At 40.2% G+C, this 26240-nt stretch overlaps 2 protein-coding genes across 11 annotated transcripts in view; both read right to left on the bottom strand.

Moving 5' to 3' along the window:
- Nucleotides 1-26240, bottom strand: part of LOC109406167 (protein grainyhead) — an 827965-nt gene that overhangs the window by 131218 nt on the left and 670507 nt on the right. The gene's annotated exons all lie outside the window — the stretch shown is intronic.
- Nucleotides 9648-11281, bottom strand: LOC134288325 (uncharacterized). Its single transcript, XM_062852837.1, has 2 exons — nucleotides 9818-11281; nucleotides 9648-9757 (listed from the first exon to the last, which is right to left on the bottom strand). The coding sequence occupies exon 1, from the start codon at nucleotides 11015-11017 to the stop codon at nucleotides 10037-10039; it is 981 nt and encodes a 326-aa protein (XP_062708821.1). The 5' UTR covers nucleotides 11018-11281; the 3' UTR covers nucleotides 9648-9757; nucleotides 9818-10036.

The raw sequence follows: 26240 nt of genomic DNA, 5'->3' as shown, positions 1-26240 counted from the left end.
TTTCAAATTACGGTCATTCCCTTGTCATTTCTTTGTCATTTAAATGTCGATTGATAATAAATTGATTATTAAACCATTTTCATACTTTATTCATATCATAACATCATTTCATAGTCATTTCATTGAATTTCATTATCATACCAAGGTCATTTCATTGGCATTTGATTGTCATTTCATTGCCATTTCCGGGGGGAGCGACACTAGTTTTGCCAAGCCAAAAAACCCCAAAAAATGCCGAAAAAAGTCGGAAAAAACCGGAAAAACCCGCAAAACTTTTACGGGTTTTAGCAACTTTTTGAGCTTTTTTCGAGGTTTTTTGGCTTGGCAAACAAGTGTTGCTCCCCCTGGTCTTTTCATTGTCATTTCATTGAATTTTATTCCAGATAATGGCATGATCATTTCATTGTCATTTGATTGTCGTTTGATTGTCATTCGATTGTCATTCGAATGTCATTCGAGTGTCATTCGATGGTCATTCGATTGCCATTCGATTGTCATTCGTAGTCATTCGATTTTCATTCGATTATTATTCTATTGTCATTCGATTGTCGTTTTATTGTCCTTCGATTGTTGTTTTATTGTCATTTCAATGTCATTAAATGCCATTTTATAATTTAATTGGAATGGCATTGGAAGGGAATTGGAATCGGAATGGAATCGGATTGGAATCGGAATGGAATCGGAATGGAATCGGGATGGAATCGGAATGCAATCGGAATGGAATCGGAATGGAATCGGAATGTAATTGGAATGAACTTGGAATGGAATAGGAATGGAATCGGAATGGAAGCGAAATGGAATCTGAATAGAATTGGAATGGAATCGGAATGGAATCGGAATGGAATCGGAATGAATCGGAATAGAATCGGGATGGAATCGGCATGGAATCGGCATGGAATCGGCATGGAATCGGAATGGAATCGGAATGGAATCGGAATGGAATCGGAATGGAATCGGCATGGAATCGGAATGAAATCGGTATGGAATCGGAATGGAATCGGAATAGAATCCGAATGGAATTGGAATGGAATCGGAATGGAATCGGAATGGAATCGGAATGGAATCGGAATGGCATCGCAATGGAATCGGAATGGAATCGGAATGGAATCGGAATGGAATCGGAATAGAATCGGAATGGAATCGGAATGGAATCAGAATGGAATCGGAATGGCATCGGAATGAAATCGGAATGGAATCGGAATGAAGTCGGAAATAAATCGGAATGGAATCGGAATTGAATCGGAATGGAATCGGAATGGAATCTGAATGGCATCGGAATGGAATCGGAATGCAATTGGAATGTAATTGGAATGGAATCGGAATGGAATCGGAATGAAATCGTAATGGAATCGGAATGGAATCGGATTTGAATCGGAATGGAATCGGAATGAAATCACAATAGAATCGGAATGTAATCGAAATGGAATCGGAATGGAATAGGAATGGAATCGGAATGGAATCGGAATGGAATTGGAATGAAATCGGAATGGAATCGGATTTGAATCGGAATGGAATCGGAATGGAATTGGAATGGAATCGGAATGGTGCTGGAATTAAATCGGAATGGAATCGGAATGGACTCGGAATGGAATCGGAATGGAATTGGCATGGAATTGGAACACAACGTTTCACTGAATGCTAAATTTTTCAGTGCTCAATCATTCCTCAATAACCTCGAAGGGTTTCTCTAAAGAACACGCAGTATGACGGCTCTGCTACAACCCTCGGAAACGACTGCCGGACCCTTTCCTTCGTAGTCGAGCCCTGTCGTCGCTGCCGATGATTGATCGAATCTGATAAAAAGAGCTAACTCATGGGCGCTTGACATACACACCGCGCTCTCAGATCGAGTGCGTGTCCTAGGTTTGGTATGTTCTGAGAGCCTTCAAGGAAGCACCGGAGATGACAAATTAACTTCAGCACGAAAAAAAGACATTGCCGATCGCGCTCTGGTTGCCGCGTCGTCGTCGTCGTCATCGTTGTTATTGACTACACACATCTTGAATGGAATTCTTCCACCCGGTTCAATCTAATTTAAATATTTACTTAAAGATTAATTATTTTATAATCTTCGACATCACAGCTGGCGCAAACGCGATGACTACAGCAACCGACCGACGAGAGCGGCCTTACCAAGGCTGATGCATCCCATCCCACTGCCGCGCCGTGTGCGTTTAACGGTCGATGGATGCTGCATGCTGCATCCGAGAAGGAACTGAAGTCAGTCAGTGGAGCAACTGCAGCAGTACATCGTGTGGCGCGTGTGTGGAAGAGGTGGGGTACGAGTGCAGTGCGCCGGAAAATCGCGTTTTACACGGTCGCTTTGGCGCGCAAGTGTCCGTAACCGACGACGACCACCAAAAGGAAAGAGGGGAAAATTACCACCTCCGGGGCAGTCAACGGCAGTCGGCAGTCGGGGCCAGGCCGAGGCCGGAGATGTTCGATGAGTGACAGTGGGGTGGCGCGGGCGGTCGCAGCGGGAAGGGGCGATATAATCAGCGATCTTGGCGATATTTCGCGCTCCGTGTGCGCGCTTGAGCAGTCAGTCGGTTAACAACCTGCGCTGCGCGGGCATTTCTCTTGGGGTCTGTTGGGGTCGGTTGGGGTGGGGGACAAGGGGAAGTCAACGAGCGTCAAAATACGCGGACGAAAAAAAACACTGAAGAGAGTCCATTCGTCTGGGTGGTTTGTAGGTACAAGCGGAGGCCGCCGCCGCGTACTTTGCGCAGTCAGCCAGCAGCCAGCGTGTGATAGAAGTCAAAGACTCTTGTACAAAAACGCCAACGAACAGAGTGGTGAACAGTATCACTCGACGCGCGACGACGACGTTGCTCAGAGATGGAGTACGATGTCAACCATTAGCGTAAGAACACTGAGAGAGGGGGTTGGGAGAGGTGTCAAGAATATGCCCGAGTATTCCTTAAGACATCTAAATATTTATGAACCATTCCACCCATGATTGTCATTTGATTGCCGTTTGAATATCATTTCATTGTCATTTGGTTGCCATTTCATTGTCATTTCGATGCCATTTCATTGTCATTTCGATGCCATTTCATTGTCATTTCATTGTCATTTCATTGTCTTTTTATTGTCATTTCATTGCCGTTTGATTGTCATTTGATTGTCATTTGATTGTTATTTGTTTGTCATTTGATTGTCATTCGATTGTCATTTGTTTGTCATTTGATTATCATTTGATCTTTATCTGATTATCATTTGATTGGCATTTGTTTGTCATTCAATTGTCATTTGATTGTCATCTGATTGTCATGGTCATATCAATCATGATTGTCATATCATAAATGACATTGATTTCCACATCATAAATGACAAAGATTGTCATTTGATTATCATATGATTGTCATTTGATTGTCGATTTTTTTAAAAAATTGACTGTTCTTGAACATATATTCTTCAAAATCAGATTTCATATCATGTGGTGATGATAACAATTTATCCCTCTAAAATTGGCTTTTCGGTCCGGAAAATTATGAGCGGGGTGATTCTATTACATCCGACGTTTCGGCCCTTGGTTTGGGCCTTCTTCAGGGAGGTTATAGGGGTACCGCTACTTGTATGTCGCCGGTTGCTTGGCGTAGCGTTGTCGGATTTGGCAGATTTAGTCTTGTGTTGGCTATTTGTGGGTAGATGGTGAGGGTGTAGTTATCTAAACTTAGATTTACCACTGCGCCGAACACTAACATGGCGTCTAGACGGGGAGGTCTATAGCCTCCCTGAAGAAGGCCCAAACCAAGGGCCGAAACGTCGGATGTAATAGAATCACCCCGCTCATAATTTTCCGGACCGAAAAGCCAATTTTAGAGGGATAAATTCTGCCTATCAGTCGGTCGTTTCCACAATTAGATGATAACAATCAAGTCAACTAATCAAAATCCAACCCATCCTTGCTACATCCCCGGCGACGCAGTCCAGCCGATGTGTCCACATCTCACGCCACACCACAGTCGGACAAACAATCCAACAACACAAACGGCCTCCACATGGTGAAGAGACACCACGCGAAGCAACGAGGGAAACGAGAGAAAATAATTATTATAAATAAGTAAACTGACTAATAGTTAAAAGATATAGATACATTACAAACAAGGTATTTTGAGATATAAATCTTAATTAAAATTGCACTATGTTTTCTACGTTTACAGTTAGAAGATAGCTTTCCTTCCTTTCTTGTATGTGCTTGCTGGCTGTCGTTTGTGTGTCTCTGAGCGTTTTTCTCGCCGTCGCTTCTCCTCTGTCCTTCGTCGTCTCAGCATCCGACGCGTGCGTGGTCAGTCGACGTTTCTTCCTACACATGGGACGAGACGAGACGGAACGCGCGACTCACCTCGCCACAGCTCAGCTGCCGGACCGGGTCCGTCCTGACTCGGACACCGCACCGCCCGGGCTCTGACATTTCTCCCATGGGCAGTTTTGAAAAATGTTTCTCTTTTAATATTTTTATGTTTTATTAGCTAAACTTTTGCAAGTACAAGCTGACCGTTTGTGGCTTCGCATGGCAATTAATAAATATCAACGGTTCAACGATGCTTGCTGGCTGTTGGGGTTGCTTGGGCGAACGCGACACGCCACCGCATGCGTGAAGCGCTTCCATTGGGGTAAATGTGGTGGAAAGGTTTTTCAGAGACAAATAGACGACATAAGGTTCACCGAATGTCGACAGAACCAAAGGATGGTGGAACCAAGGATTACCTGGACCATTTGGTTTTGCCCTACCAACCATGGATCTGATTATTAGCAGAACCGTAGATCGACAGAACTAAAGATCGACGTGACCAGAAGTCGATAGAACCAAAAGTCGAAAAAACCAAAGATTGTCGGTACCAATCGTTAACAGAGCTAGACATCGAAGAAATTGTGTGGTGGGCAAGGCCAAAGGACGACAAGACAAAATGTCGATAAGACTTGGCAGGATTGCAGGGTAACCAATGATCGACATGACCAAATGTCGACAAAGCCCGATGTCGACAGGATTAAAATGGTCGACAATTCGAAGAGATGATAAGACCTACGGTCGACTATATTCAAAGATGATAAGGCCAAAGGGCGATTTGACAACAAGTCGACATGACAAAAGGTCGATAGAAACAAATAATAACAAAGCCAAAGTCGACAGGACCTATTATCTAGAGAATCAAAGCTCAACGGGACCAACGCGTTGCAACGGTCGGTAAAACCCAAAGTCTACAGGATCAAAAGTCAACAGGATTGAAAGTCGACAGGACCAAAGAACAGAAGGATAAAATATCGACAGGACCTCGAAGTTTGAGTGAACGAGTAAGTCGACAGTGCCAGATTTGGACAGCGTTAAGTCCAATTGCATCAAAAGTCGACAAAACCACATGCTGTGTATTCTATGGGCTGAGTGGATCAACCGTCTTCGAAATGGCACGCAACGCACGGTTCTCCGGGTCTCCGAGAGGTGCATTTCGTGTCTGTTACTTTCGAAGTTCGGCGTGGTAGCGCGGCACTGGGAATTGTTCCCCAGTGAATCCCGCGCGCAGGAGACGCTGTCAGTAACGCCTCCGGCGGCGCTTCCAAACAGACATTCCTATGAATAGCTAAGAGAAAGCAAACACTCTCCTCGGTACATGCATGAATCTGATGCAAAGATGTGTGCGCTCGGCTCTGCTTCCTCGCAGTTCCCCCCGAAAAATCAAACAAACAAACAATCAACCCATCATCGATTGAATGGTGTAGAATTTAAATATTTTCATTGTGAAAATGAATAATTACTCCCTTTCGGGGTTCCGGGGAATCGTCCTACCCCGATTTGCATGTCGCTCTTCCTTTTGTGAAAAAAGATACTCACGAAAAGAGAGCGTTGATGAGCATCGCAAATCAGCATATAAAAAAACTCATAGGACCCCTAACTTCCTCTGGGGTGTGTGGAAGTTCCAGACAATTGCGCTCGCACTCCCGTTGCCGTCGTCGTCCCATGTTCGCGCAAAAGAGCAGATCAAGATCATCAACTCGAGCCAGTCAGCATCCTTCAGAGTGCGTCCCATCGTAAATACATATCTTGTCAAAGGAAAAGAAATGTTTGTTTTAGGGCATCTGCCGTTGCTACTGCTTCTTCCTACGTTGATCGGTTATATGCAAATTTCAAAGTACGGTAAAGGGTTGTTTACTGCCTGCCGTCTTGGCTGCAGCGTCATCATCCCCCAAGGGATTCAACAAACGACGCAGACACGGGAACCCGGAGTGGTGTCGTCCTACAGAAATAATGATAAATTACGAGACTATGAAATATGACGATGACGACGACGACGACGACGTGAAGGAAAAGTAACGACAAGAAAAAAAACGATGAAATTGGAACTGTATCGTTTTGATTACTGTCTTCAAGGAATTCCGTCGTGGGTAAAAATTGCTACATGACGATTGTCGGGATGGCCTAATTGCAAGAAACACAACCTAATCATTAGTCACAATATCAGTTTTTATTTAGCATCATTATGCAAGGCCGTGGATTATTTTCAGGGATTGCTTCTGGATTTTTCAACAGTATTCTCTGTTAGTTTTTCTAGGAATTACGCTTAGAGTTCCTCCAGGGATCTCTCCTAGAATTTCCTCTACGCTTCCTACTTGAATTCCTAGGGATGATCTTACAGGCAAACATGCAGGTATTTCTCTAAGAGTCCATGCAGAGATTTCCTCTGGAGCTCCTCCAGAGGCTCCTACAGCAATTCCTCGTAGAATTTCTATAAGTACTTTTCCAAAAAGTCCTCCAAAAATTGCTTCAAGAAGTCCTTCAAGGATTCAGAAAGTCCTTCAAATACTCCTTCAGGAAATGTTCCATGCTTATTCGCTTGGTAATTTTAGGCCAAAAATTAAGATTTTATTATTGATTTTATTCCTTTACATGTTAAATGTTAAACACCACCGGGCAATCTGTACGTTATAACTTTTTTCACAAGTGTCGGATCACTTTGCGGGATGCAGAGGTGATCTCGGTCTTTAGTAGCAACAACCAGCACACTCTAACATTCCTTTCCCTTCCCAACTGACTATAAGGACGTGGCCGGCGCCGTTATTGATCCAAAATGTATGAGCTGCTTAAAGTTGCACTTTGATAATAAGTGGAGTGTCCCTGCCCTTATTCATTTGGATCCCAGTGCAATTGGAACCAGCTCAGATCAATCACGGAGTAGCAAGCATTGACATGTATAGTCAGATTTGAAAAAAAAGGAAAAAAAAGTGTCGGATCACTTTGCGGTCTTCGGCAAAGTTTTCCGGCATATCCTAGGCAATACTTCAACGTCTTTAGTTAGATCGCTTTAGACCAAAAATTTTAATTTAGGAGAAAAATGCGAAAACGCACGTTTTCTCATACTAAATTCCTTAAAAATTTCAATCGCAATGCGGAATACGGGGACGCAACCAATCGCTCCCAAATTTTGCACAGTTGTTTTGGATGGCAAAAGGAATCGAAAAAGCTTTGTTCCAAAAAATCGACTTTGTTGACCCAGTCTAATAGTTACTTATGTTATCAATAACCGTTTTTATGGTATAATATTTTCAGGCGCCATGTCAAAATTTGTAAGAATTACACGGATCTATCGATTACGAGCCCATATTCTGCAGAATGCAGTACATACAGACCATTTTTTCATGCAAAATGAATTCTAAAGCTCTGACTTCCAAAATTTTTTGAAATTGTGTTCATTTGAAATGCAAATGTTTGGGGCAATACAAACTTCCAAAAAAAATTTTACTTCAACAATACACCCAAAATTGTATAATAAATCTAAATTCTGAAATCGATTGTTTTTAAAATACATCAGAATCCATTTATCACCGTTTTCACAAAATGGGTGTAAAAATTAAAATTTTGATGGTTTTTCACCAATGAAATTTTAAATTACTTTCGATGTTTAGTCGAAAGGTTGATTGATGCCTTAGACTTTGAGATACGGGTTTTCAAACTTGGACGTCAAATGTTTACTTTATTTTTGTCTGTACTGTAGATGGGCTTTAAGCCGCTGAAAGAAAACAAATGTGAACACCTACAGTTAACCTTGAGTCGATTCCGGTTGAAACTCACTGGGATTCACTACAGGTCGAACTCGACTATCCGGAGACGGGTTCTGGTGCTTCTCAAACGAATATCCAGGGAATGGAATACTCTATCAAGCTGAAATTCTAACATTTTGTCAAACCAACTTTGATAAGTAATCAGTCAAGTCCAAATTTCAGCTTCTTACAGCATTCCGTTTTCGAGATGTTGTTTTGGGAAGCACCTGAACCCGACTCCGGATAATCGAGTCCCACCTGTAGTTTCCTGGGTGAGGTTTTGAATAAAGTTTAAACGGAGATCCTTGTGTGTTTCTGTTTTTTTGTGAAACTTATGAGTAAATATCCATTAGGAGGAATTTGAATACGAACAATCAGAGGTTTATTGATGAAATTTCATTGATTCAAAATTCCATAAAAAATATTGTGGGGATTTCCTCTGGAACTTATAGAAAGATTTCAGAGACCAATACTTGAGAATTACTGAAAGAATCATTTGACGCTATTCGCACTGGGGGCAAATATCTTGGGATAAGCTGGAATTTCCTAGTATTTTTCAGAGAATCATGATGCTTCTTAAGAAATTTCGTTTGATACTCCACGAGATCTAATTGCGCCAAATTTTGGAGAAACTCGTGTAAAGTATAAATAGAAAATTTTATAAAAAATATGTAGGATAATTAATAAACAAATTTCTTGTTGAGAAATTTTGTCAAATTAAAAAAAAGGAATTTGTGAAGATACTTAAGTAGCATTGATTTAAGAAACAATGAGGAAATTTCAAAAGTATATGCTGACGTATTTTTCGTTTTGAATGTCGAATGACAAAAACGATATGGTGAAATTCCTAATTTCATTGAAATTGTGTATATCAAAGAGTTTTAGATGATGTTCCTAAAATGGTTTCAACCATAATTCCTTATTCATTTTCCGTCGGATTCATTGTGGAATTCTGAAAACATACACACTTAGAAAAAATAATCAACTTCGGTGATATTTTATCGAAATCTCAACCGTTAAGTTTAGTTTAAATACCGAAATCGGTTTGCCGAACTTCGTTAAATTTGAACATATAAACGATAACGTTTTACCGGAATTTTAATTTTTTTTACAGAGTTTCGGTTAAAATGCATTACCGCCCAGCAGTTGAGATTTCGGTAAAAAATACCGAATGCTATTAGCTGTGTACCTATCGACTGTGGAATCGGGAAATCTGAAATTCTGCTAAAACATCAGACTGGTTGATGTGTTTATTTCTCGAAAAAGTTTAGAGCAATTTTTAGAGATCTTTTACAGTTATTTCCAACAAATATATTTCGAATTGTGAAAATGATTTTTTGAAGCGTTTTTCCACAGCATATTTAGGAAGTATTGTAAAATTGATTACCCAAGATTATTTTTACGTTTGTCGGAATTTTTTAAATAATTTTATCAGAACATGGTGCGATTCATTTACTTTTTACCGAATGTTCGATAAACATTACCGACGATAAGGTAGAATTTACCGAAAGTTCGGTAATTTTTTTCCAAAATTCGGTAATGTTTTGCTGAAAAATCAGTTATCTGAATTTTTGCCGAAATTAAAACGGCTTTCAAGAGGGTTTCGACTGGATGTTTGATCGATCTTTTGGGTGGCTTTCTCAGTCTTTAAGTCGAGAACGAAATGTTTCCTACTCTCCCGACGTTTCGGCCGAAGGGTTTTGGCCTTTCTCAAGGGTCGCTAAAACATGTATTTAACACTTTACATATAACATTTAACATAAACCATATAACTACTCACTAGTGTCTATCGTCTCCCGTGTATATAGTTGCCTAACCATTTGTGTTTGGCCTGCCTTTTCATTACCTGTCTGTTATAATATGGTTATTATTTTCGATTTGATGCACAATTTTACCTAACTTACTGTTTTTTAAAGGTTTTTTTTATATATTTAGTTTTGATTGGACTTCACAGCACTGGTAACGATCGTTTCAAAATGGTTGGTGAATTTTGTGGTGATTATGGATCACGTTCATCGGTTTCATTTAGGAGGTGTGGAATTGGTTCCATTGTTGATATGGCTGGGGTTTGTCTACGTGTGGTGGACTGTTTAATTGTGTGGAATAGTCCTGCGTACGTTGTACTTAGACCTTGTATGTCTGTACGGTGGTTGACTGTGTTAGGTGTATTGGTGATGTGACACATCTCTAGTGTTGGTAGTGTTGATTTTCTATTGGCCCTATCGAGAATTTTTGGGTTTGCAACATTGAACATATGGTTGTTTTCAATGACATGTTTCATTAATGCTGTTTTTTCGCCTAGTCTTAGGATTTCTTCATTTGTGTGTGTGTCATTGCTTTGGATTAATTTGGTGTATTGGTTAACATTGCTCTTGTGTCCAGACATTCTAGTTTTTAACTGGTTTGTGGTCATTCCAATGTATGTTTGTTTACAGTCTGTGCATTCTAGACTGTAAATAACGTTGCATTGGTCGAGTATAGGGAGGGGGTCTTTAACTGATCGTAGGATGTTATTTGTGTTTTTTAATGTTTTGTAGGCAATTCGTACCTGTGGAAAATCGGCTTTTAGGATGTTGGCGATTGTAGGACTGAGATTTTCAATGAAGGGGATGCTTCTGTATTCGGTGAGCTGCTGACTGTTGGTTGTGGAAGGTGGTGGTCGCTGCTGGGGTTGGATGGCTGGAGTGTTTTGGTCCAATGGAGTTTGCAAGCCTCTGGAGGTGATGCTGCCGGCGTGAGGATGGTTTTCTTCGTTTAACTCTTGGAGGTGGCCTACGTTGGATGTTGTTGGTGTATCATGCGGGACTTCTGTTATCGAGGCCCTCGGTTTTGCTCGGCATAGCAAGCGGTTGATCAACGATGACGGGTAGTTGTTGGAGCGGAGGTGGTGGAAGATGATGTTGGATTGCTGTTGTTGGTTGAGATTGGTGGTGAGCAAGGTCACCCGTTTGATGAAGTTTGCGGCGACGTTTATCTTCATGCTTATGGGGTGGAATGAGTGGAAGTTTAGCAGTCGTCCTGAAGATATTGGTTTGGAATACCATTGCGTAGATATGGTCTGATCTGGGTTTCTGATGACCAGGGTGTCGAGGAATGGAAGCCTTCCGTCGGCCTCCTTCTCAACGGTGAACTGCAGGTGTTGGTTGTAGCTGTTGAATATCTGTAGCGTATGTTCTATTTGGTCTTCTGGTAGTGCTATGAACAAATCGTCCACATATTTTTTGATGACTGGGAGTGGGAAGCTCAGTCTCCCAGTCATCAAAAAATATGTGGACGATTTGTTCATAGCACTACCAGAAGACCAAATAGAACATACGCTACAGATATTCAACAGCTACAACCAACACCTGCAGTTCACCGTTGAGAAGGAGGCCGACGGAAGGCTTCCATTCCTCGACACCCTGGTCATCAGAAACCCAGATCAGACCATATCTACGCAATGGTATTCCAAACCAATATCTTCAGGACGACTGCTAAACTTCCACTCATTCCACCCCATAAGCATGAAGATAAACGTCGCCGCAAACTTCATCAAACGGGTGACCTTGCTCACCACCAATCTCAACCAACAACAGCAATCCAACATCATCTTCCACCACCTCCGCTCCAACAACTACCCGTCATCGTTGATCAACCGCTTGCTATGCCGAGCAAAACCGAGGGCCTCGATAACAGAAGTCCCGCATGATACACCAACAACATCCAACGTAGGCCACCTCCAAGAGTTAAACGAAGAAAACCATCCTCACGCCGGCAGCATCACCTCCAGAGGCTTGCAAACTCCATTGGACCAAAACACTCCAGCCATCCAACCCCAGCAGCGACCACCACCTTCCACAACCAACAGTCAGCAGCTCACCGAATACAGAAGCATCCCCTTCATTGAAAATCTCAGTCCTACAATCGCCAACATCCTAAAAGCCGATTTTCCACAGGTACGAATTGCCTACAAAACATTAAAAAACACAAATAACATCCTACGATCAGTTAAAGACCCCCTCCCTATACTCGACCAATGCAACGTTATTTACAGTCTAGAATGCACAGACTGTAAACAAACATACATTGGAATGACCACAAACCAGTTAAAAACTAGAATGTCTGGACACAAGAGCAATGTTAACCAATACACCAAATTAATCCAAAGCAATGACACACACACACAAATGAAGAAATCCTAAGACTAGGCGAAAAAACAGCATTAATGAAACATGTCATTGAAAACAACCATATGTTCAATGTTGCAAACCCAAAAATTCTCGATAGGGCCAATAGAAAATCAACACTACCAACACTAGAGATGTGTCACATCACCAATACACCTAACACAGTCAACCACCGTACAGACATACAAGGTCTAAGTACAACGTACGCAGGACTATTCCACACAATTAAACAGTCCACCACACGTAGACAAACCCCAGCCATATCAACAATGGAACCAATTCCACACCTCCTAAATGAAACCGATGAACGTGATCCATAATCACCACAAAATTCACCAACCATTTTGAAACGATCGTTACCAGTGCTGTGAAGTCCAATCAAAGCTAAATATATAAAAAAACCTTTAAAAAACAGTAAGTTAGGTAAAATTGTGCATCAAATCGAAAATAATAACCATATTATAACAGACAGGTAATGAAAAGGCAGGCCAAACACAAATGGTTAGGCAACTATATACACGGGAGACGATAGACACTAGTGAGTAGTTATATGTTTTATGTTAAATGTTATATGTAAAGTGTTAAATACATGTTTTAGCGACCCTTGAGAAAGGCCAAAACCCTTCGGCCGAAACGTCGGGAGAGTAGGAAACATTTCGTTCTCGACTTAAAGACTGAGAAAGTCACCCAAAAGATCGATTAAAACGGCTGTATACGATACTTTGTTTTAAGTGTGTTGATCTTTTTCCTGGAATTAAAATTGTGTTCTGCACACAATAAAGTTCTCATAGGCTACTTTTCATGCAAAATACCCAAGTTTGGAGCTGGACACACTTTTATTTTCATTTAACTAGTTAAGAAGTTAGACTGTTCCAAGCAAATTTTTTTGCAAATATTTCATTAAAAAAAAGATTTTGGAATAATTTTGCAATTTTATTATTTAGATAAATATGTTCTTCTACAAAGTTGATTATTCAAATGAAGCGCCTCACTTTTCTAAAGTAATAGTTTACTTGAAACAGTTCGTTTAGAAAATATTTGAAAAATCAATATCTTGCGATTTTTTTGTTTGAAATGGGAGTTTTGTGATATTTTAAAAAGCTTTACTAAGGAATGTCTTATTTTTTTCACAGATCAAGTTTCGAACTATTTTATCTCCATCCAAATTTAAGATCAATTGGTGAACTAGAAGCTTGGATTCAAACCCCAAACTTGAGCATTTTGTATGAAAAGCAGCCAATTACTCTGCCCAGTAGTGCATACTCCATCATAAATTCGCCAAAAAAATGTGCTAGAGAAGAAGAAAATTTCCCTTATGTTTGCAAAAATCGTATGGGAAATTCAATATCAGGTGTCAGCTAGTGACACATTTCAAGGTTTCCAGGATTCTCAATAAAACTTTTAACGTGAGCTTCACTAGGAGCTTCTTCGAAAAACACTCCAAATTCCTCGAAGTAGAGTTTGCAGCAACTTTCTTAATTCAAACTCTCTCTTAGTTGATAAGTCTTCTCGCAGACTGGATTTTTAGTCGACAATAACCTCAAGAATTGTAGAAAAAAAGTAACACATTGGAAGAATTAATGTAGGTATTTCGGAAAGGGGCTTCCAGAAGAGCTGGAGCGAAATTTAGGCCCGCCGGCAGATCGATAAATTCACAGTGGAGTTTAAGAAGAAATTTCGAGGAAACTTGTTAGAGATTGTCATAGAATTCTTTAGAAAAAAAAGTAGCATAAAAATTCCACAGGAGTGCATGGAAGAACTTTTGGAAAAATATTTTGCTGTCGAAAATATGGAGACTTTTCTATGAGATTGTTCTATTGAGATGTTGCCGTTTCATGTTTCAAATGTTCAATGTCGTTGCACAGTAGCGCTTGCCATTTCAATACTTGTATTGCACCTCTGATACACTGAAAGTAATGATAATAACAAGAAAAATGAAGAAAGTAGTCGATTATTATCGAGGATTCTTCCATGGCTGTGTATGTGAATTCTAAACAAGACTAAAAATACTTATTGAAAATACATTATATAATTTTTACAATATATTTCAAAAAAAAAAAATCGGAATTCTTCTGCATAATGATTTTGAACAGTATCTTTTTAAGTTAGTCTCAGAAAAGATGCTTCAAATAATATTTACAGTATTTGGCAAACTTATCTTATTCCTGTTCCGATAGCTGAATATTTAGACAAGATTACAACGAAATTGTGGCTTTTTTTGTGCATCTACATTGTCTCCAAAACACTCCATCACCTATGATGCTATGGTACGATAACGCATTCAATGCAGTGTGAGGTAAACATAAAAAATCGTTCCCAGATAAATTTGTGAGCAGTTCCATACTGTCCTTATTCACCTATACACATCTATTTCTTGTTTTTGTGCAAGACCATCTTGTATGTGATTGAGTCAAAATATAACTGTAAATTGACAGTGTTGTTATATGCTGTATAACCAAGTCGAGGATATATTAGTGCCTCGCGTATCGCGGTGTGTGTACGCTAGTAGAATTTGTGCCTGTATTCGGCCTAACAGGTGGTGGCTCGACGAAGCTATCACCAGTCTTCAAAGGAAATTCTTCGTGTCAGAGACAAGACGCCATTTTGTCCACATCGACTTGGAAAACGAGGACTGGATATTTGAACTGATAGTAATAATAATCCATTAATTTTATTTTTTTATTTTATTTATCATTTGATAATTTACAATAAAACATAAATTCATCTTATTATCTAAACACATACAAACAAATTCATCTTCTTCGAACATTAATAAATCTTATTGTCTAAATCGTTCTTTAATCCACCTCACACAATTTCTCTTGAATTCAGGAACACTTCTCATAGTTCTTATTTCAATTGGCAATTCATTAAATATTCTTATTCCACTAAAATAAATTGATTTTTGCGTACTTGTCATAGTAAATGGCACAACACGTAAATAATCACTTTGTCTAGTTGAATAATTATGTATGTTTCGTCCACGCAAAATAATATTTGTCAAGTATTCCGGCAAGAGGTTATTAGTCAATTTAAAGATTATTGTCAATACATTAAAAACTATTCGTTCTTTGACTGACAGCCATTGTAATGTGTCCAACATAACTCTTATGGGTGTATACCTGTTGCAGCTCAGAATAAACCTCATAAACTTGTTTTGCAATCTTTGCAATCTTTTCTGATGTATATCACTAGCTAAAAATATCACTGAGGAACAATAATCAATATGTGGTGCCGCCAAAGTTTTATACACAAATATTTTACTCCAAAACGTCATTTGACTACTCAATCGAACTAGCATGCCGTACTTTTTCGCTATCTTTTTAATCACATTGTCGATGTGTGCTTTGAATGTCAATTTTTGGTCAATTAGGACTCCGAGGTACTTAAAGACCTCTACTCTCTCAATTTCAATTCCTTCAATATAAATTTTCAAATCTGCATAATTTAGCTGCTTCTTATTACTTATAATCATTGTCTTAGTTTTCTGAACATTTAATTTAAGTTTTTTCACTTTTAACCATGTATCCAATAATTTAATATCTTCTCTCAATTTTCTGCTAGCTGCCTCTGCATTTTTTTCTGCAACAAAAATCACTGTATCGTCAGCAAATAAATTAACATCACAATGTTTAATGGCCTTCTTCATGTCATTTATGTACAAAATAAATAGGAGAGGTCCTAACACGCTACCCTGTGGAACACCAAGTGGTACTAATTTCGGCAACGAAGTGGAATTTCCATACTGACAAATTTGCGTGCGATCAGATAAATAAGACTGAAACCACCTGAGAACGTTTCCTCCCATGCCATATTTACTCAAAGTATTCAGCATTTCCGGGCGAGAGATAGTTTCAAACGCACGTTTAAGATCTAAAAACAGAACAACAATCGTTTTCTTCTCTTCAATCATTCGTTTCCATTTATACAACAATAAATTAAGGGCAGATTCACATGAATGATGTTGTCTAAACCCTGATTGTTCATCTATTAAAATTTTTTCCTCATTTAAGTACTCAAGTAACTGGTCTTTTACTATAATTTCCAACACTTTCTCATATATAGGTAGCATATTAATAGGTCTATATTCTTCGGCTTTTATTGTACCGGATACTTTAGGTATCGGAATTACAGTTGATTGCTTCCAACTCCTAGGAAATTTTCCCTGCTCAAGTGAGTCATTAATTATTCCAAGTAAGTGTTCTCCAGTGATTTCTAGCGAATCTTTTAGCACCTGTAGATTTACATTGTCAAGACCAGACGAACTACCAATTTTATCAATGGCTTTACGCATAGTGTCATATGATACTCGATTAAAGATATTCCAACTGCGGATGACATGGTTATTTTCTTCTTCAAACGTATGTTGCACATTCTCAATGCTATCGTTAATTTGCTGAACGCTGTCAATAAAATAACTATTAAACTTGTCACAAATAAGATCCTCGTTATCTATAACCTCTCCATCAAAACTTATTTGACTTGATGCTTTTTCTTTACTTTTCCACAGTGACTTGAGTGTTTTCCAAAGTTGTTTACTATTTCCTCTATTTTGTTCTATTTTTCTTTGCGTGTACTCTGCTTTTGTTATTTTAATTGAGCATGTGTACTCATTCCTTAACACTTTGTACTGTAGCCAATCAGCCTCCTCCCAACTCATACTAGCTCTTTTATAAGCTTCATCTCTCATTTTTTGTAAGTTTTTCAACTCTAACGTGTACCATCTTTTCCTGTTCCTACATCTTATGTTTTTGACAACAACAAGTTGGTTAACGTTCTCTTTCAGCCAGAGTATCTGTACGCACAAATCTCAATACGAGATTGAGAAAAGTTGGCCGTGAGTACATGAAAATTCACTGAGCTTGAGACTCGCGATGTTAGTGCACATCACATTAGCATTGCGAGTCTCAATGAGATGTCTCAATGAGACAAGCTCCAGGTACAGCTTATAGCCCAACACCTCACCTCCCGGTTCGATTTACTCTCGAATCGTTCAATAGGATGACATTTCTAGATGATTTTCTGCTGGGACTGGGTAGACGTAAACCGGAAGCGGAGGACGTTCCGGTGTGTTGGGGCAGATAGAATACAGCCGGAGATTGTTTTACTATGGGAAAGGCGGTAAGAGGAATAATTGTGGCGAAGGCTTCTTCCAAATGACGGATGTCCACAATTAATTGGAGGACTGCGAACTGTACCTTCTGATTGATGATTTTCTGGGCGTGTTCTATTTGACCAACGGAGAAAGAGGCTGGATCATTTGAGTGGAAGAAAAATGGCACCAACGTTTATGGTCGAATTGATTATAATCGGCAAAAACTAAAGTTTCAACAAAGGTTATATGGGTCAATATGGCCTAGACAGGTACGTCAAACGTGTAGTGTGAAGAATAAGAGATATGATGTGGGCAGCATCTTTGGTTAGGGATATTGCAATCTCAATCGATAAAAATAAGCCCAATATTTATTTGATCCCCAATTGGCCTCATTTTATCCACTTATCCGCGAGCCATAATGACCACGCTGGGTACAAGCGAGCGGTCAGTTACGATTTTTGACGTTTCGTGCGGATAGCAACTGGTTTATTTCACCGAATAGTTGACGATGGCAGATAACCAAATCGCTACGATTTCCCCCTAAAAACGTTAAAATCCGATTAGCTTGTATTTATCGCCACCATTACCGCTCGCTGTTAAACGGGTTCAATCCCTGGATAACTATCGATCTCGGTATGTCTGCCTTAATTCTGGGGTGGGATCAGATTCACAAGATCTAATCTGGGCCTCTCAAAAATAACAGCGTTGCAATTCTTTTTCATTGACGAACATCTCAATGTGACGAGTCTCACGAGACGTCTCATTGAGGCACGTACACTAGATTTTTCATGAGCATGCTATGATCTCAAATCTCACAAATTTTCCTGAAACGCATTTCAAACCAGCGCATGGCACACTGTCTCATTCATGTATACATGAGATTTCAGATACTCTGCTTTCAGCACAGTACACAGAACATCTGCCTTCTCATCTAATTGTCTTTCACTGTCATTAGGCATATTTCTTCTCAGCAAAGAAATAAGTGCGCTCTTCGAATATTTTTTCCAGCATTTTATTGTGATATTACTCTGTAAAGGCTCTGAGATTTTTTTAAATTGAATTTGGATTGTTTCGTGATCCGAAATCTTATTGTCCTGATCTATAGTGACACTCAACTCATTAAAATTACAGAAGACCAAATCAATGATGGTTTTTGATCTACTAGTATTTCTCGTAATGTTTGTTACTTTTTGATCTAAATTAAAACACTGCATCAAGCAGCGAAGATGTTTACTTTCTTTGTTATTCTTCCAATCTATATTAAAATCACCCGCAATGAGGTTCATTCTTTTGTCATCAATTATTTTATCAAGCCAGGTTTGTTCCAAATGTGTCAAAAAATCTCGATCATTCACGCTGGGTGAATGATACAGCAAGCCATATACACCAGCAGTAAGTCCTTTAACTACCTTTACAGCAATGAACCAATTCAGTCCACAAGTTGAATTATCAACTACATTGAATTTCACGGATTCATGAACATACATCATAACGCCACCAGTGTGTCTGGAAACCGAATAGCAACATAGCATCCTATAGTTTTCAATATTGTACTCACTTCGGTCAATGTCTAAAGTCAAATGAGTTTCCGTTAACATGATAATTTTAGGTTTTTTCCTGCTCACCAAAATTTCCAACTCAGCAAAGTGCGATGTAATGCCAGCAATACTCAAAAGAACGACATCCGCCGCTTTTCTTAATTGCTATGCGTCATAATTGATGTTACTTTTTGAAATATTAACTTTTCTCTGGTAAATAGGGCACTCGGTACTCCATGATGAATGGTTAACATCAAAATGTGTTTTTCTCTCTCTGTTAGAAATAATGCAATTAATGCATAATTCCCGCTCAGATGAACAATCTTTTACGTCATGTCTTTCAGAACATTTAGCGCAGTGAAGAGTATTTTTACATTCGCTTGATTTATGGCCATATCCACAACATTTGAAGCATCGGAATAACTCAATGCTTTCAAAAACTCGGCATTTTTCAAAATCAATATTGAGCTTACCTTTACGAATCACTTTCTCGAATGTGTTGGCATCGATTTCGCATATTAGAGAATATTCATACTCCGGGTTTTTCTTCGATGGTATGCTTTTCAACACTTTTAAATACTGGATATCTTCAATTCCATTTTGTTCTCTCAGAATGTCACTCAATTCATTTGAATTATAAATACCATCCACTCCTTGAATTTTTATTCTTGGTCTCTTAGGTTGCTCAATATCAACTGAATAGCCTTCACTTAACTTCTCATTAACCATCTTCATAAACCCTTTGGCTTCTTTCTCATTGATACATTCAACAAATATTGAACCATTCAGTCCATTTCTCACGCTTTTTATGCCCATTTGTGTTGGATTAATTTGACTTCTAAGTTCCCTTTTCGTTTGATGGTTTGATTGTGTCGCAAAAGGTTTGACCCGCACTGTACAGCCAAATTTCTTATTGGAACTACTTCCACTTTCATTCACTTCTCCCGCTCTTGAATTTCTGATTTGCTGTGCCCTTGCACTCACGTTTCTATTCTCACTCGAATTCGGTGTAGCAACACTCTTGTTTCGAATACGTCCAGAGCGCAAAACAGAATCGCTTTCACGAGCCCCCCTTCTCCTACGAACCACTTCAACAAAACTGCCAGCAGAAGGATAGCTATCACCGCCCGTCGGGCCATTACCCATAGCAGGACTACAATTCGCAATTTGCGTTTCCAAATTTTTTAGTTGTTCTCCGTGCAACTTTGCTGATTCTTCTACCACCAGTTTTACGTTTTGTTCGCACTGTTTTACAGCTTCATCACAACCGTTTCTTTCAAACTTTGCTTCGATCTTTTCTAAACGATTATTAATTTCGTTTATCGCAACAAGAATTTTATCGCACATGCCCATCACTTCATTCAGATTCTTTTGTCTTTTTCTACAATCATGACAAATGTACTCGATTGATAGATTTTCACGCAAGGCAGTTTCTCCAGCAGCGGATAAGTCGGCACATTTTGGATGCAGCACCTGACCGCAGCCACCGAAACAAAACAATCTCTCCTTAGTCACATTTATTGCTTTGGAGCAAACATCGCACTGCACAGACATTGTTGCCGCTACTTTTTTTTATTGCCTTTGATGCGGCCGTAGGCCGCTTTGTTGGCTGATTGTTTGCACTGTTGGTTTGTCGATTCTCACAATATCAGAAAACGAAAAATTAGTGTAGTTTAAAAACAATTCAACGTTCAAAAACTCTTTATACACCGTTAAACTGGAAATTCTATTCCGCATTCACTGATGCATTTATTGTCGCGATTAAAATAGATTTTCACAGTATTTAATCCATATATTACGGGACCGATATTAACACCTTGTGCACGCATAAAAATCCGATAAGAATCGGTAATCGGTGAGCTCGTTCCATATTTTCAAAATAATCCTCATGAGTCATGACAGTCGTGGAGAAGCAGAGGCGATCTTTGTTGCTGTTAACACGTCATACTTAAACTTCTTTCCTTCCTCGATGACTGTAAAGACGTGACCAGCACCGTTATTGAGCTAATAAAGTATGGTCTCGAAGATGCATATTGAAAACGGTAAGCTATTGACAATCATGATCAAATGTCAATTCCACAGGCTTACCGAGCCATGTGGAAATTACACTGCTCAAAATGCTTGACATCCATGTGCACAACATAATAATGCTCAAGTTGTGTTTTAGTCATCATCTTGCTCTGAAACCCACGGAGAAACGATTATCAACACGTTAATTCCAGGAGTCCTTCCGTCTACGTCAAGTCAAGTCGTTAACGTCTTGGAAGTTTCCCCCGTTGTTATTACGAATGACGTCACACAAACCCACTAATGCAAATCAGCGCAGCAAATGTTAGCAGTGTGGTGCGTGGGTGCTCTTGTCTGGCACTGTCGCAGACCAACCTAGCAGTTCTTCCCCATTTGGTCACGTCACCCATTGATGTATTAATATTGTAATGCCCTCTCCCCCCTCACTAACAAAATATCACCTGCAGATGCACATCACGAACCAGTTTTGCCCGAAAGTGGTTGAAATGAATTTTTCATAGGAAAACACCACCCCTCGAGCTAAAACAGTTGGTCGACCGTCGTCTGTGAGCGGCCGGTGGTGATGGTAAAGTTCCAACCAACGGAACTTTACCGCTCGCTCGGTCCGCGAGGACCGAGAATGGAATTTTCTACGCACAAGTTGTCGTCGTCAGCTGGTAGGTCTTTCCAAAGATACACATTCTTCGGTCACCACCGCCGCCGCCACCGTCGTTGGTGTCAAAGTCAGGGCTACTACGTGATCATCTCTCGCAGGTAGGTAGTAGGTAGCAATCGCGGCAACCAACAACGCAACGCAGCTCTGCGCTGGCTGGTGCCATACGAAAATGTACCAAACCAGAATTTCTGGAAACAAGTTTTTCCTGCTTCTACCGCTGTAGCTGCTACCGCTGCTACTGCTGCTGTATTATGAGGGAGAGTCGCGGTAGTCTGGATGCGAAGGTGGTCATCGTCGTCCGACGTCGGTCGGATGCGATTAATCAAAAGCGAAAAGCGGGCACGAGGTCAAGGCCGGCGGCGCCGTCAATGATGGACCAGGCAGAGCAGGAGAGCACTTGTTGCGTGATCTGCTGATCCCGAAAAAAATGAATAAAACAGGACTAACTGGTTCACTGGTTCTCCTAACACCTTTCAAGTAAGTCTCGGGCAAGCAAAAGTCACACGCGAGGGAACTGGATGCGAATGCGGATGGCTGGGAAGAGGAAGGGAACCGGTGATGCATGCGATGATGATTCCCAGATGGGATGAGTTAGCGCAATTTTTTTTTTTGAAGAGGGAAAGGGGTTCGCCGAAATTTCGTCACATCTCTCGTCGACTCACGTTGCTGGAACCGTGATCGAAAGGGGGAAGAGACAGTCGATGTGACGAAGTGCGAGATAGAAGATACTTTTGAACTGGTTGTTCGAAAGGGCGAGAGTTTGGGTTGAAAGGGAAATTTGTTCCACAAGACGACGAGTAAGGGTGCATTGCTTGGTTGGTGATGAGTTAGAGAAGAGGATCGATCAGATAATAGTTTCAATTGAATGTGACGTCTCCGATTACTCCCGGTGTGGAACGATTCAACGGCGAATGCAAATCAGTATGATTCTAACAAAATTGCTATAGATGATGAGAGGAAACTTGTCTACGCAAAGGGTCCCAGACGTACCAGGTGTAAAGACGAGTATAATTCTGATATTTGAGAAAATGTGAAGACACTGAATAGAAGAATTCCCAAAATTCGTTAAAATGTAATTCCACGGAACTATTAAAAACTCGAGTAATTGTCTTAAAGGTTCTCATGCGAAATAGTAAATTCCTCGAATATTTTTTTGAAAATATCCTCAAAAAGAAAAAATCAATTTGTGGGATTAAATTAGCAGAAATAGTTTTGGGGATCATGGCATAATTCCTGAAGTATTTCCAGCGTATCCCTTTAGAAAATTTATGAAGAATTACAGAAAGAAATCGAACAATCAGTTATTAGAAACAATTGATTGAATATTCTTCCTTTCTCAGTTCGAATGCAAGAACACCGCCCGAGTAATGAGTACATCATTACTTTCTGGAAATTTCACAGTGAAAATGTAGTAATAAAAAACATATCTTATCAAAAATGATGTACAATTTGCTGGTAATTTACTTAAAGATCTGTTAAGAAATTTTGGAAGTTATTATCTCAAAGATTTCTCTATAAGTTTCGTTCTAGCTCATTCAGGAGTTTTGTTTTTACAAGGCCTTCTCCAAAAAATATTTGGAAAATACGAAAAAAAAAGGAATTTACGTATTTTTGTCTGTTTTGATCTTTTCGTCAAGGTTTTTTTTAAACCTATTGAACTCAAAATTGGCATCAAATCTTTCCCAAACACCATCGATTATATGACCAAGTTTCAGGCAATTTGGCTGGCAAAAACCCCTCATGACGCAGAGAACAAATCTGCCGATAATAACCTTTGTCATCATATTTTGAAAAGGATCAACCAACATTTTTCTTTTTTTTTACAAATTTCAAACTTTCTCAAAGAATTTCACGCATCTGAAAGTTTGGGAACCTATGGTATGGCTTAGAACATCAATAAACAGCAGCGAATTTGGAGCCACCATCTTGAATTTTAGACCGACATCTTGGATATTCTGGTCGTCCTGAATGGTATGGTATGGTATGGTGAAGACCAAATATATCCATATTGCATAGTTTTAGGGCCTAAAACTCTAATAAACAGCCACCATCTTGAATTTGGAGCAGCCATCTTGGATTTTGGACCACCATCTTGGATGTTCTGGTCACTATTTCTGGGCTCCGGATATCTTCCCCATACCAAATATTCCCATATTGCATGTTTAAAACCTAGATTGCTTAACACCAATAAACAGCCGGCATCTTGAATTTGGAGCCGCCATCTTGGATTTCAGACCGCCGTATTGAATGTTCTGGACGCCATTTTTGGAGCCTAGACATCTTCCCCATACCAAATATACTCATATTGCATGGTTTTAAAGCATAAAACTCTATTAAACAGCCACCAATTTGAATTTGAAGCCGCAATCTTGAATATTAGGCTGCCATCTTGAATTTTGGGCTGACATCGTGAAATTTCTGGTCTCCCGTGTTTATTTCCGCACAAAATTCGTCAACCATGCTAAAGGTTACAAAAAGTCGCCGCAGTTTGATGTGCCGCATGATGGAGTTTGGTAAAGTTTTATATAAGGCCAGTTCTACCGGTGTTGGTCCGGATCACTCAAATGACCATAATTCCGGAACACCATGACCGATCCAAACCATTGTTAAAAGCAAACAATGCGGTAAAATTCCGGTTCGATACGAGCTTTAATCCGTAAAATGGCCCAATGGGAAATGTCTAAAAAGTGAGTGAACTCTTTTTGCGCACAGACACACAGACATCATATCTATTCGTCGAACTGAGTGGATTGGTATATGTGACTCGACTCTCCGTGCCTTCTATCTAAAATTCGTTTTTTGAGTGAAAATAAAGCTTTTCACTACACTCTGGTGTACGAGAAAGGCAAAAAGGCCGCGAGGAAAATGTGAAGAAGGCGCAAGAGAACATGGAACATAACATGCGCGGAGGTTTTACGAAACTGTCTGGCGTGCGAAGAAAAACAGCGCCTTCCCTCGTCATGTGCAACGAACGTGATGGAAACTTGCTGACAGGCAAAATAATGGTGGCTACCAGGAGGAGAGAGTACACACTTCGAGGAAATGTTGAACGGTGGGAATGGAAGAGCGATAGACAGAATTCGAATCGACCACGTTGAATAGGCTGTGAAAACTTCAACTCTGAAGAACAACAAGGCTGCTGGAAGGGACGAACTTCCATCACATTGAAGATATGGGAAGAGGAAGAACTGCCTGCTTATTGGTTGGATAATCTCACTTGCCCTCTTTACAAGAAAGGCTATCGACTGGATTGCGCGAATCACAGAGAGATAACAACTTGAAATTCAGCGTATAACGTTTTGTCCGAAATCTTGTTTAACTGACTGATGCTAAATGAAAAGTCCTTCGTCGGCGAATATAGGGCGGGTTTTTGTGACGGCCGATCAACGACGAATTCTTCAGCAGAACCATACTGGTTACAGATCCTTCATTTGCTCATTGGTTTCAAGGTGGCGTTCGATTCAGTGAAGAGAAACGGGTTATGGCAGATTATGTTAGAACACGGTTTTCCGACGAAGCCGATCAGACTCATTCGTGCAACGTTTCACGGGTCGAAACCAAGTTTACAGGTTGCAGAAGAAATTTCGTCATCGTTCATAACTTAGACGGACTCAACAAGGGTGATACTCTTGCAAACTTGCTGTTGTACATAGCACTGAGAGGAGCTGTAAGGGGAGCTGGTGTGTAAAGGAGCACACCCATTGTCATGCGGTCCTATTTGCTCTTGGGCTTCGCGGACGTTATCGACATCAACGGGATCTTTACTTGTTGGGTTTAATCACCGTTAACTAGTATATATCTATTTTATTGATATTTATCGGTGAACGAGTAAAACAATATCGTTTTTTGCGTGACGTTTCGGCCTAATCACTTTTCAGCCATCTTCAGACGCAATTTGATCGCCGCAGCTGATGCTACCTTCTATCCAGCTGGGAGATCACGTACCACTGTCTAGTAGGGTACTATGCGGTTGTGGTGCGCGTCCTCTCTCGTTTCCTCTTCGTCGTCTATCGTTGTTCGTCACTTGTCGTTGCTTAAACACTAACGCATTGTAGTTCGTGTTGAACAATCCACATTCACGCTGGAGGTTCACTGTATTAGTTTCCCCTGCCAGCTTGATGTGGAATGTCTCCGCGACGACTCTGCTCTCCTGGTCGGCGATGCGTTCAATTATTTTCGTCTCGTCAAAATTGAACACATGGCCGTCACATAGTGTGTGGTGCGTCAATCCAGTCCTGTTGTCTTTCCGTTTCACGTCATTTTTGTGTTCGTTGATTCTCGTGTCCAGTTTTCTTCCCGTCTGTCCGATGTACACCTTTCCATCCCCTGTTCCACACGGTACCGAGTACACCACATTTTTATGTTGTCCTGGTGGGATCGGGTCCTTCAGTTTAGCAAAAATCTCATTTTTCAATTTAGATTTTGCTTTCACCGCCAGTGTTATGCCGTGTTCTTTGAGGAAAGCCGGAAGGATACGGTGGGCAGGACATGTTGCAAGAATGCCGGACAACAACCCTGCAAAGCTGGTGTTTGCAACTGATCCGGTTGGCACAAGAAGGCGTGGAGCGCAGAGAGCACGATGGGCGGACCAGGTGGAACGTGACTTGGCGAGCATTGGGCGCGACCGAGGATGGAGAGCGGCAGCCACGAACCGTGTATTATGGAGAAATATTGTTGATTCAGTTTTATCTTGAATTTGATGTAATACTAAATAAATGAAT

Source organism: Aedes albopictus, chromosome 2 (assembly GCF_035046485.1).
Source record: "Aedes albopictus strain Foshan chromosome 2, AalbF5, whole genome shotgun sequence".
In the NCBI taxonomy this organism is placed as follows: domain Eukaryota; kingdom Metazoa; phylum Arthropoda; class Insecta; order Diptera; family Culicidae; genus Aedes; species Aedes albopictus.
This window is presented reverse-complemented; position numbering and strand designations above follow the sequence as displayed.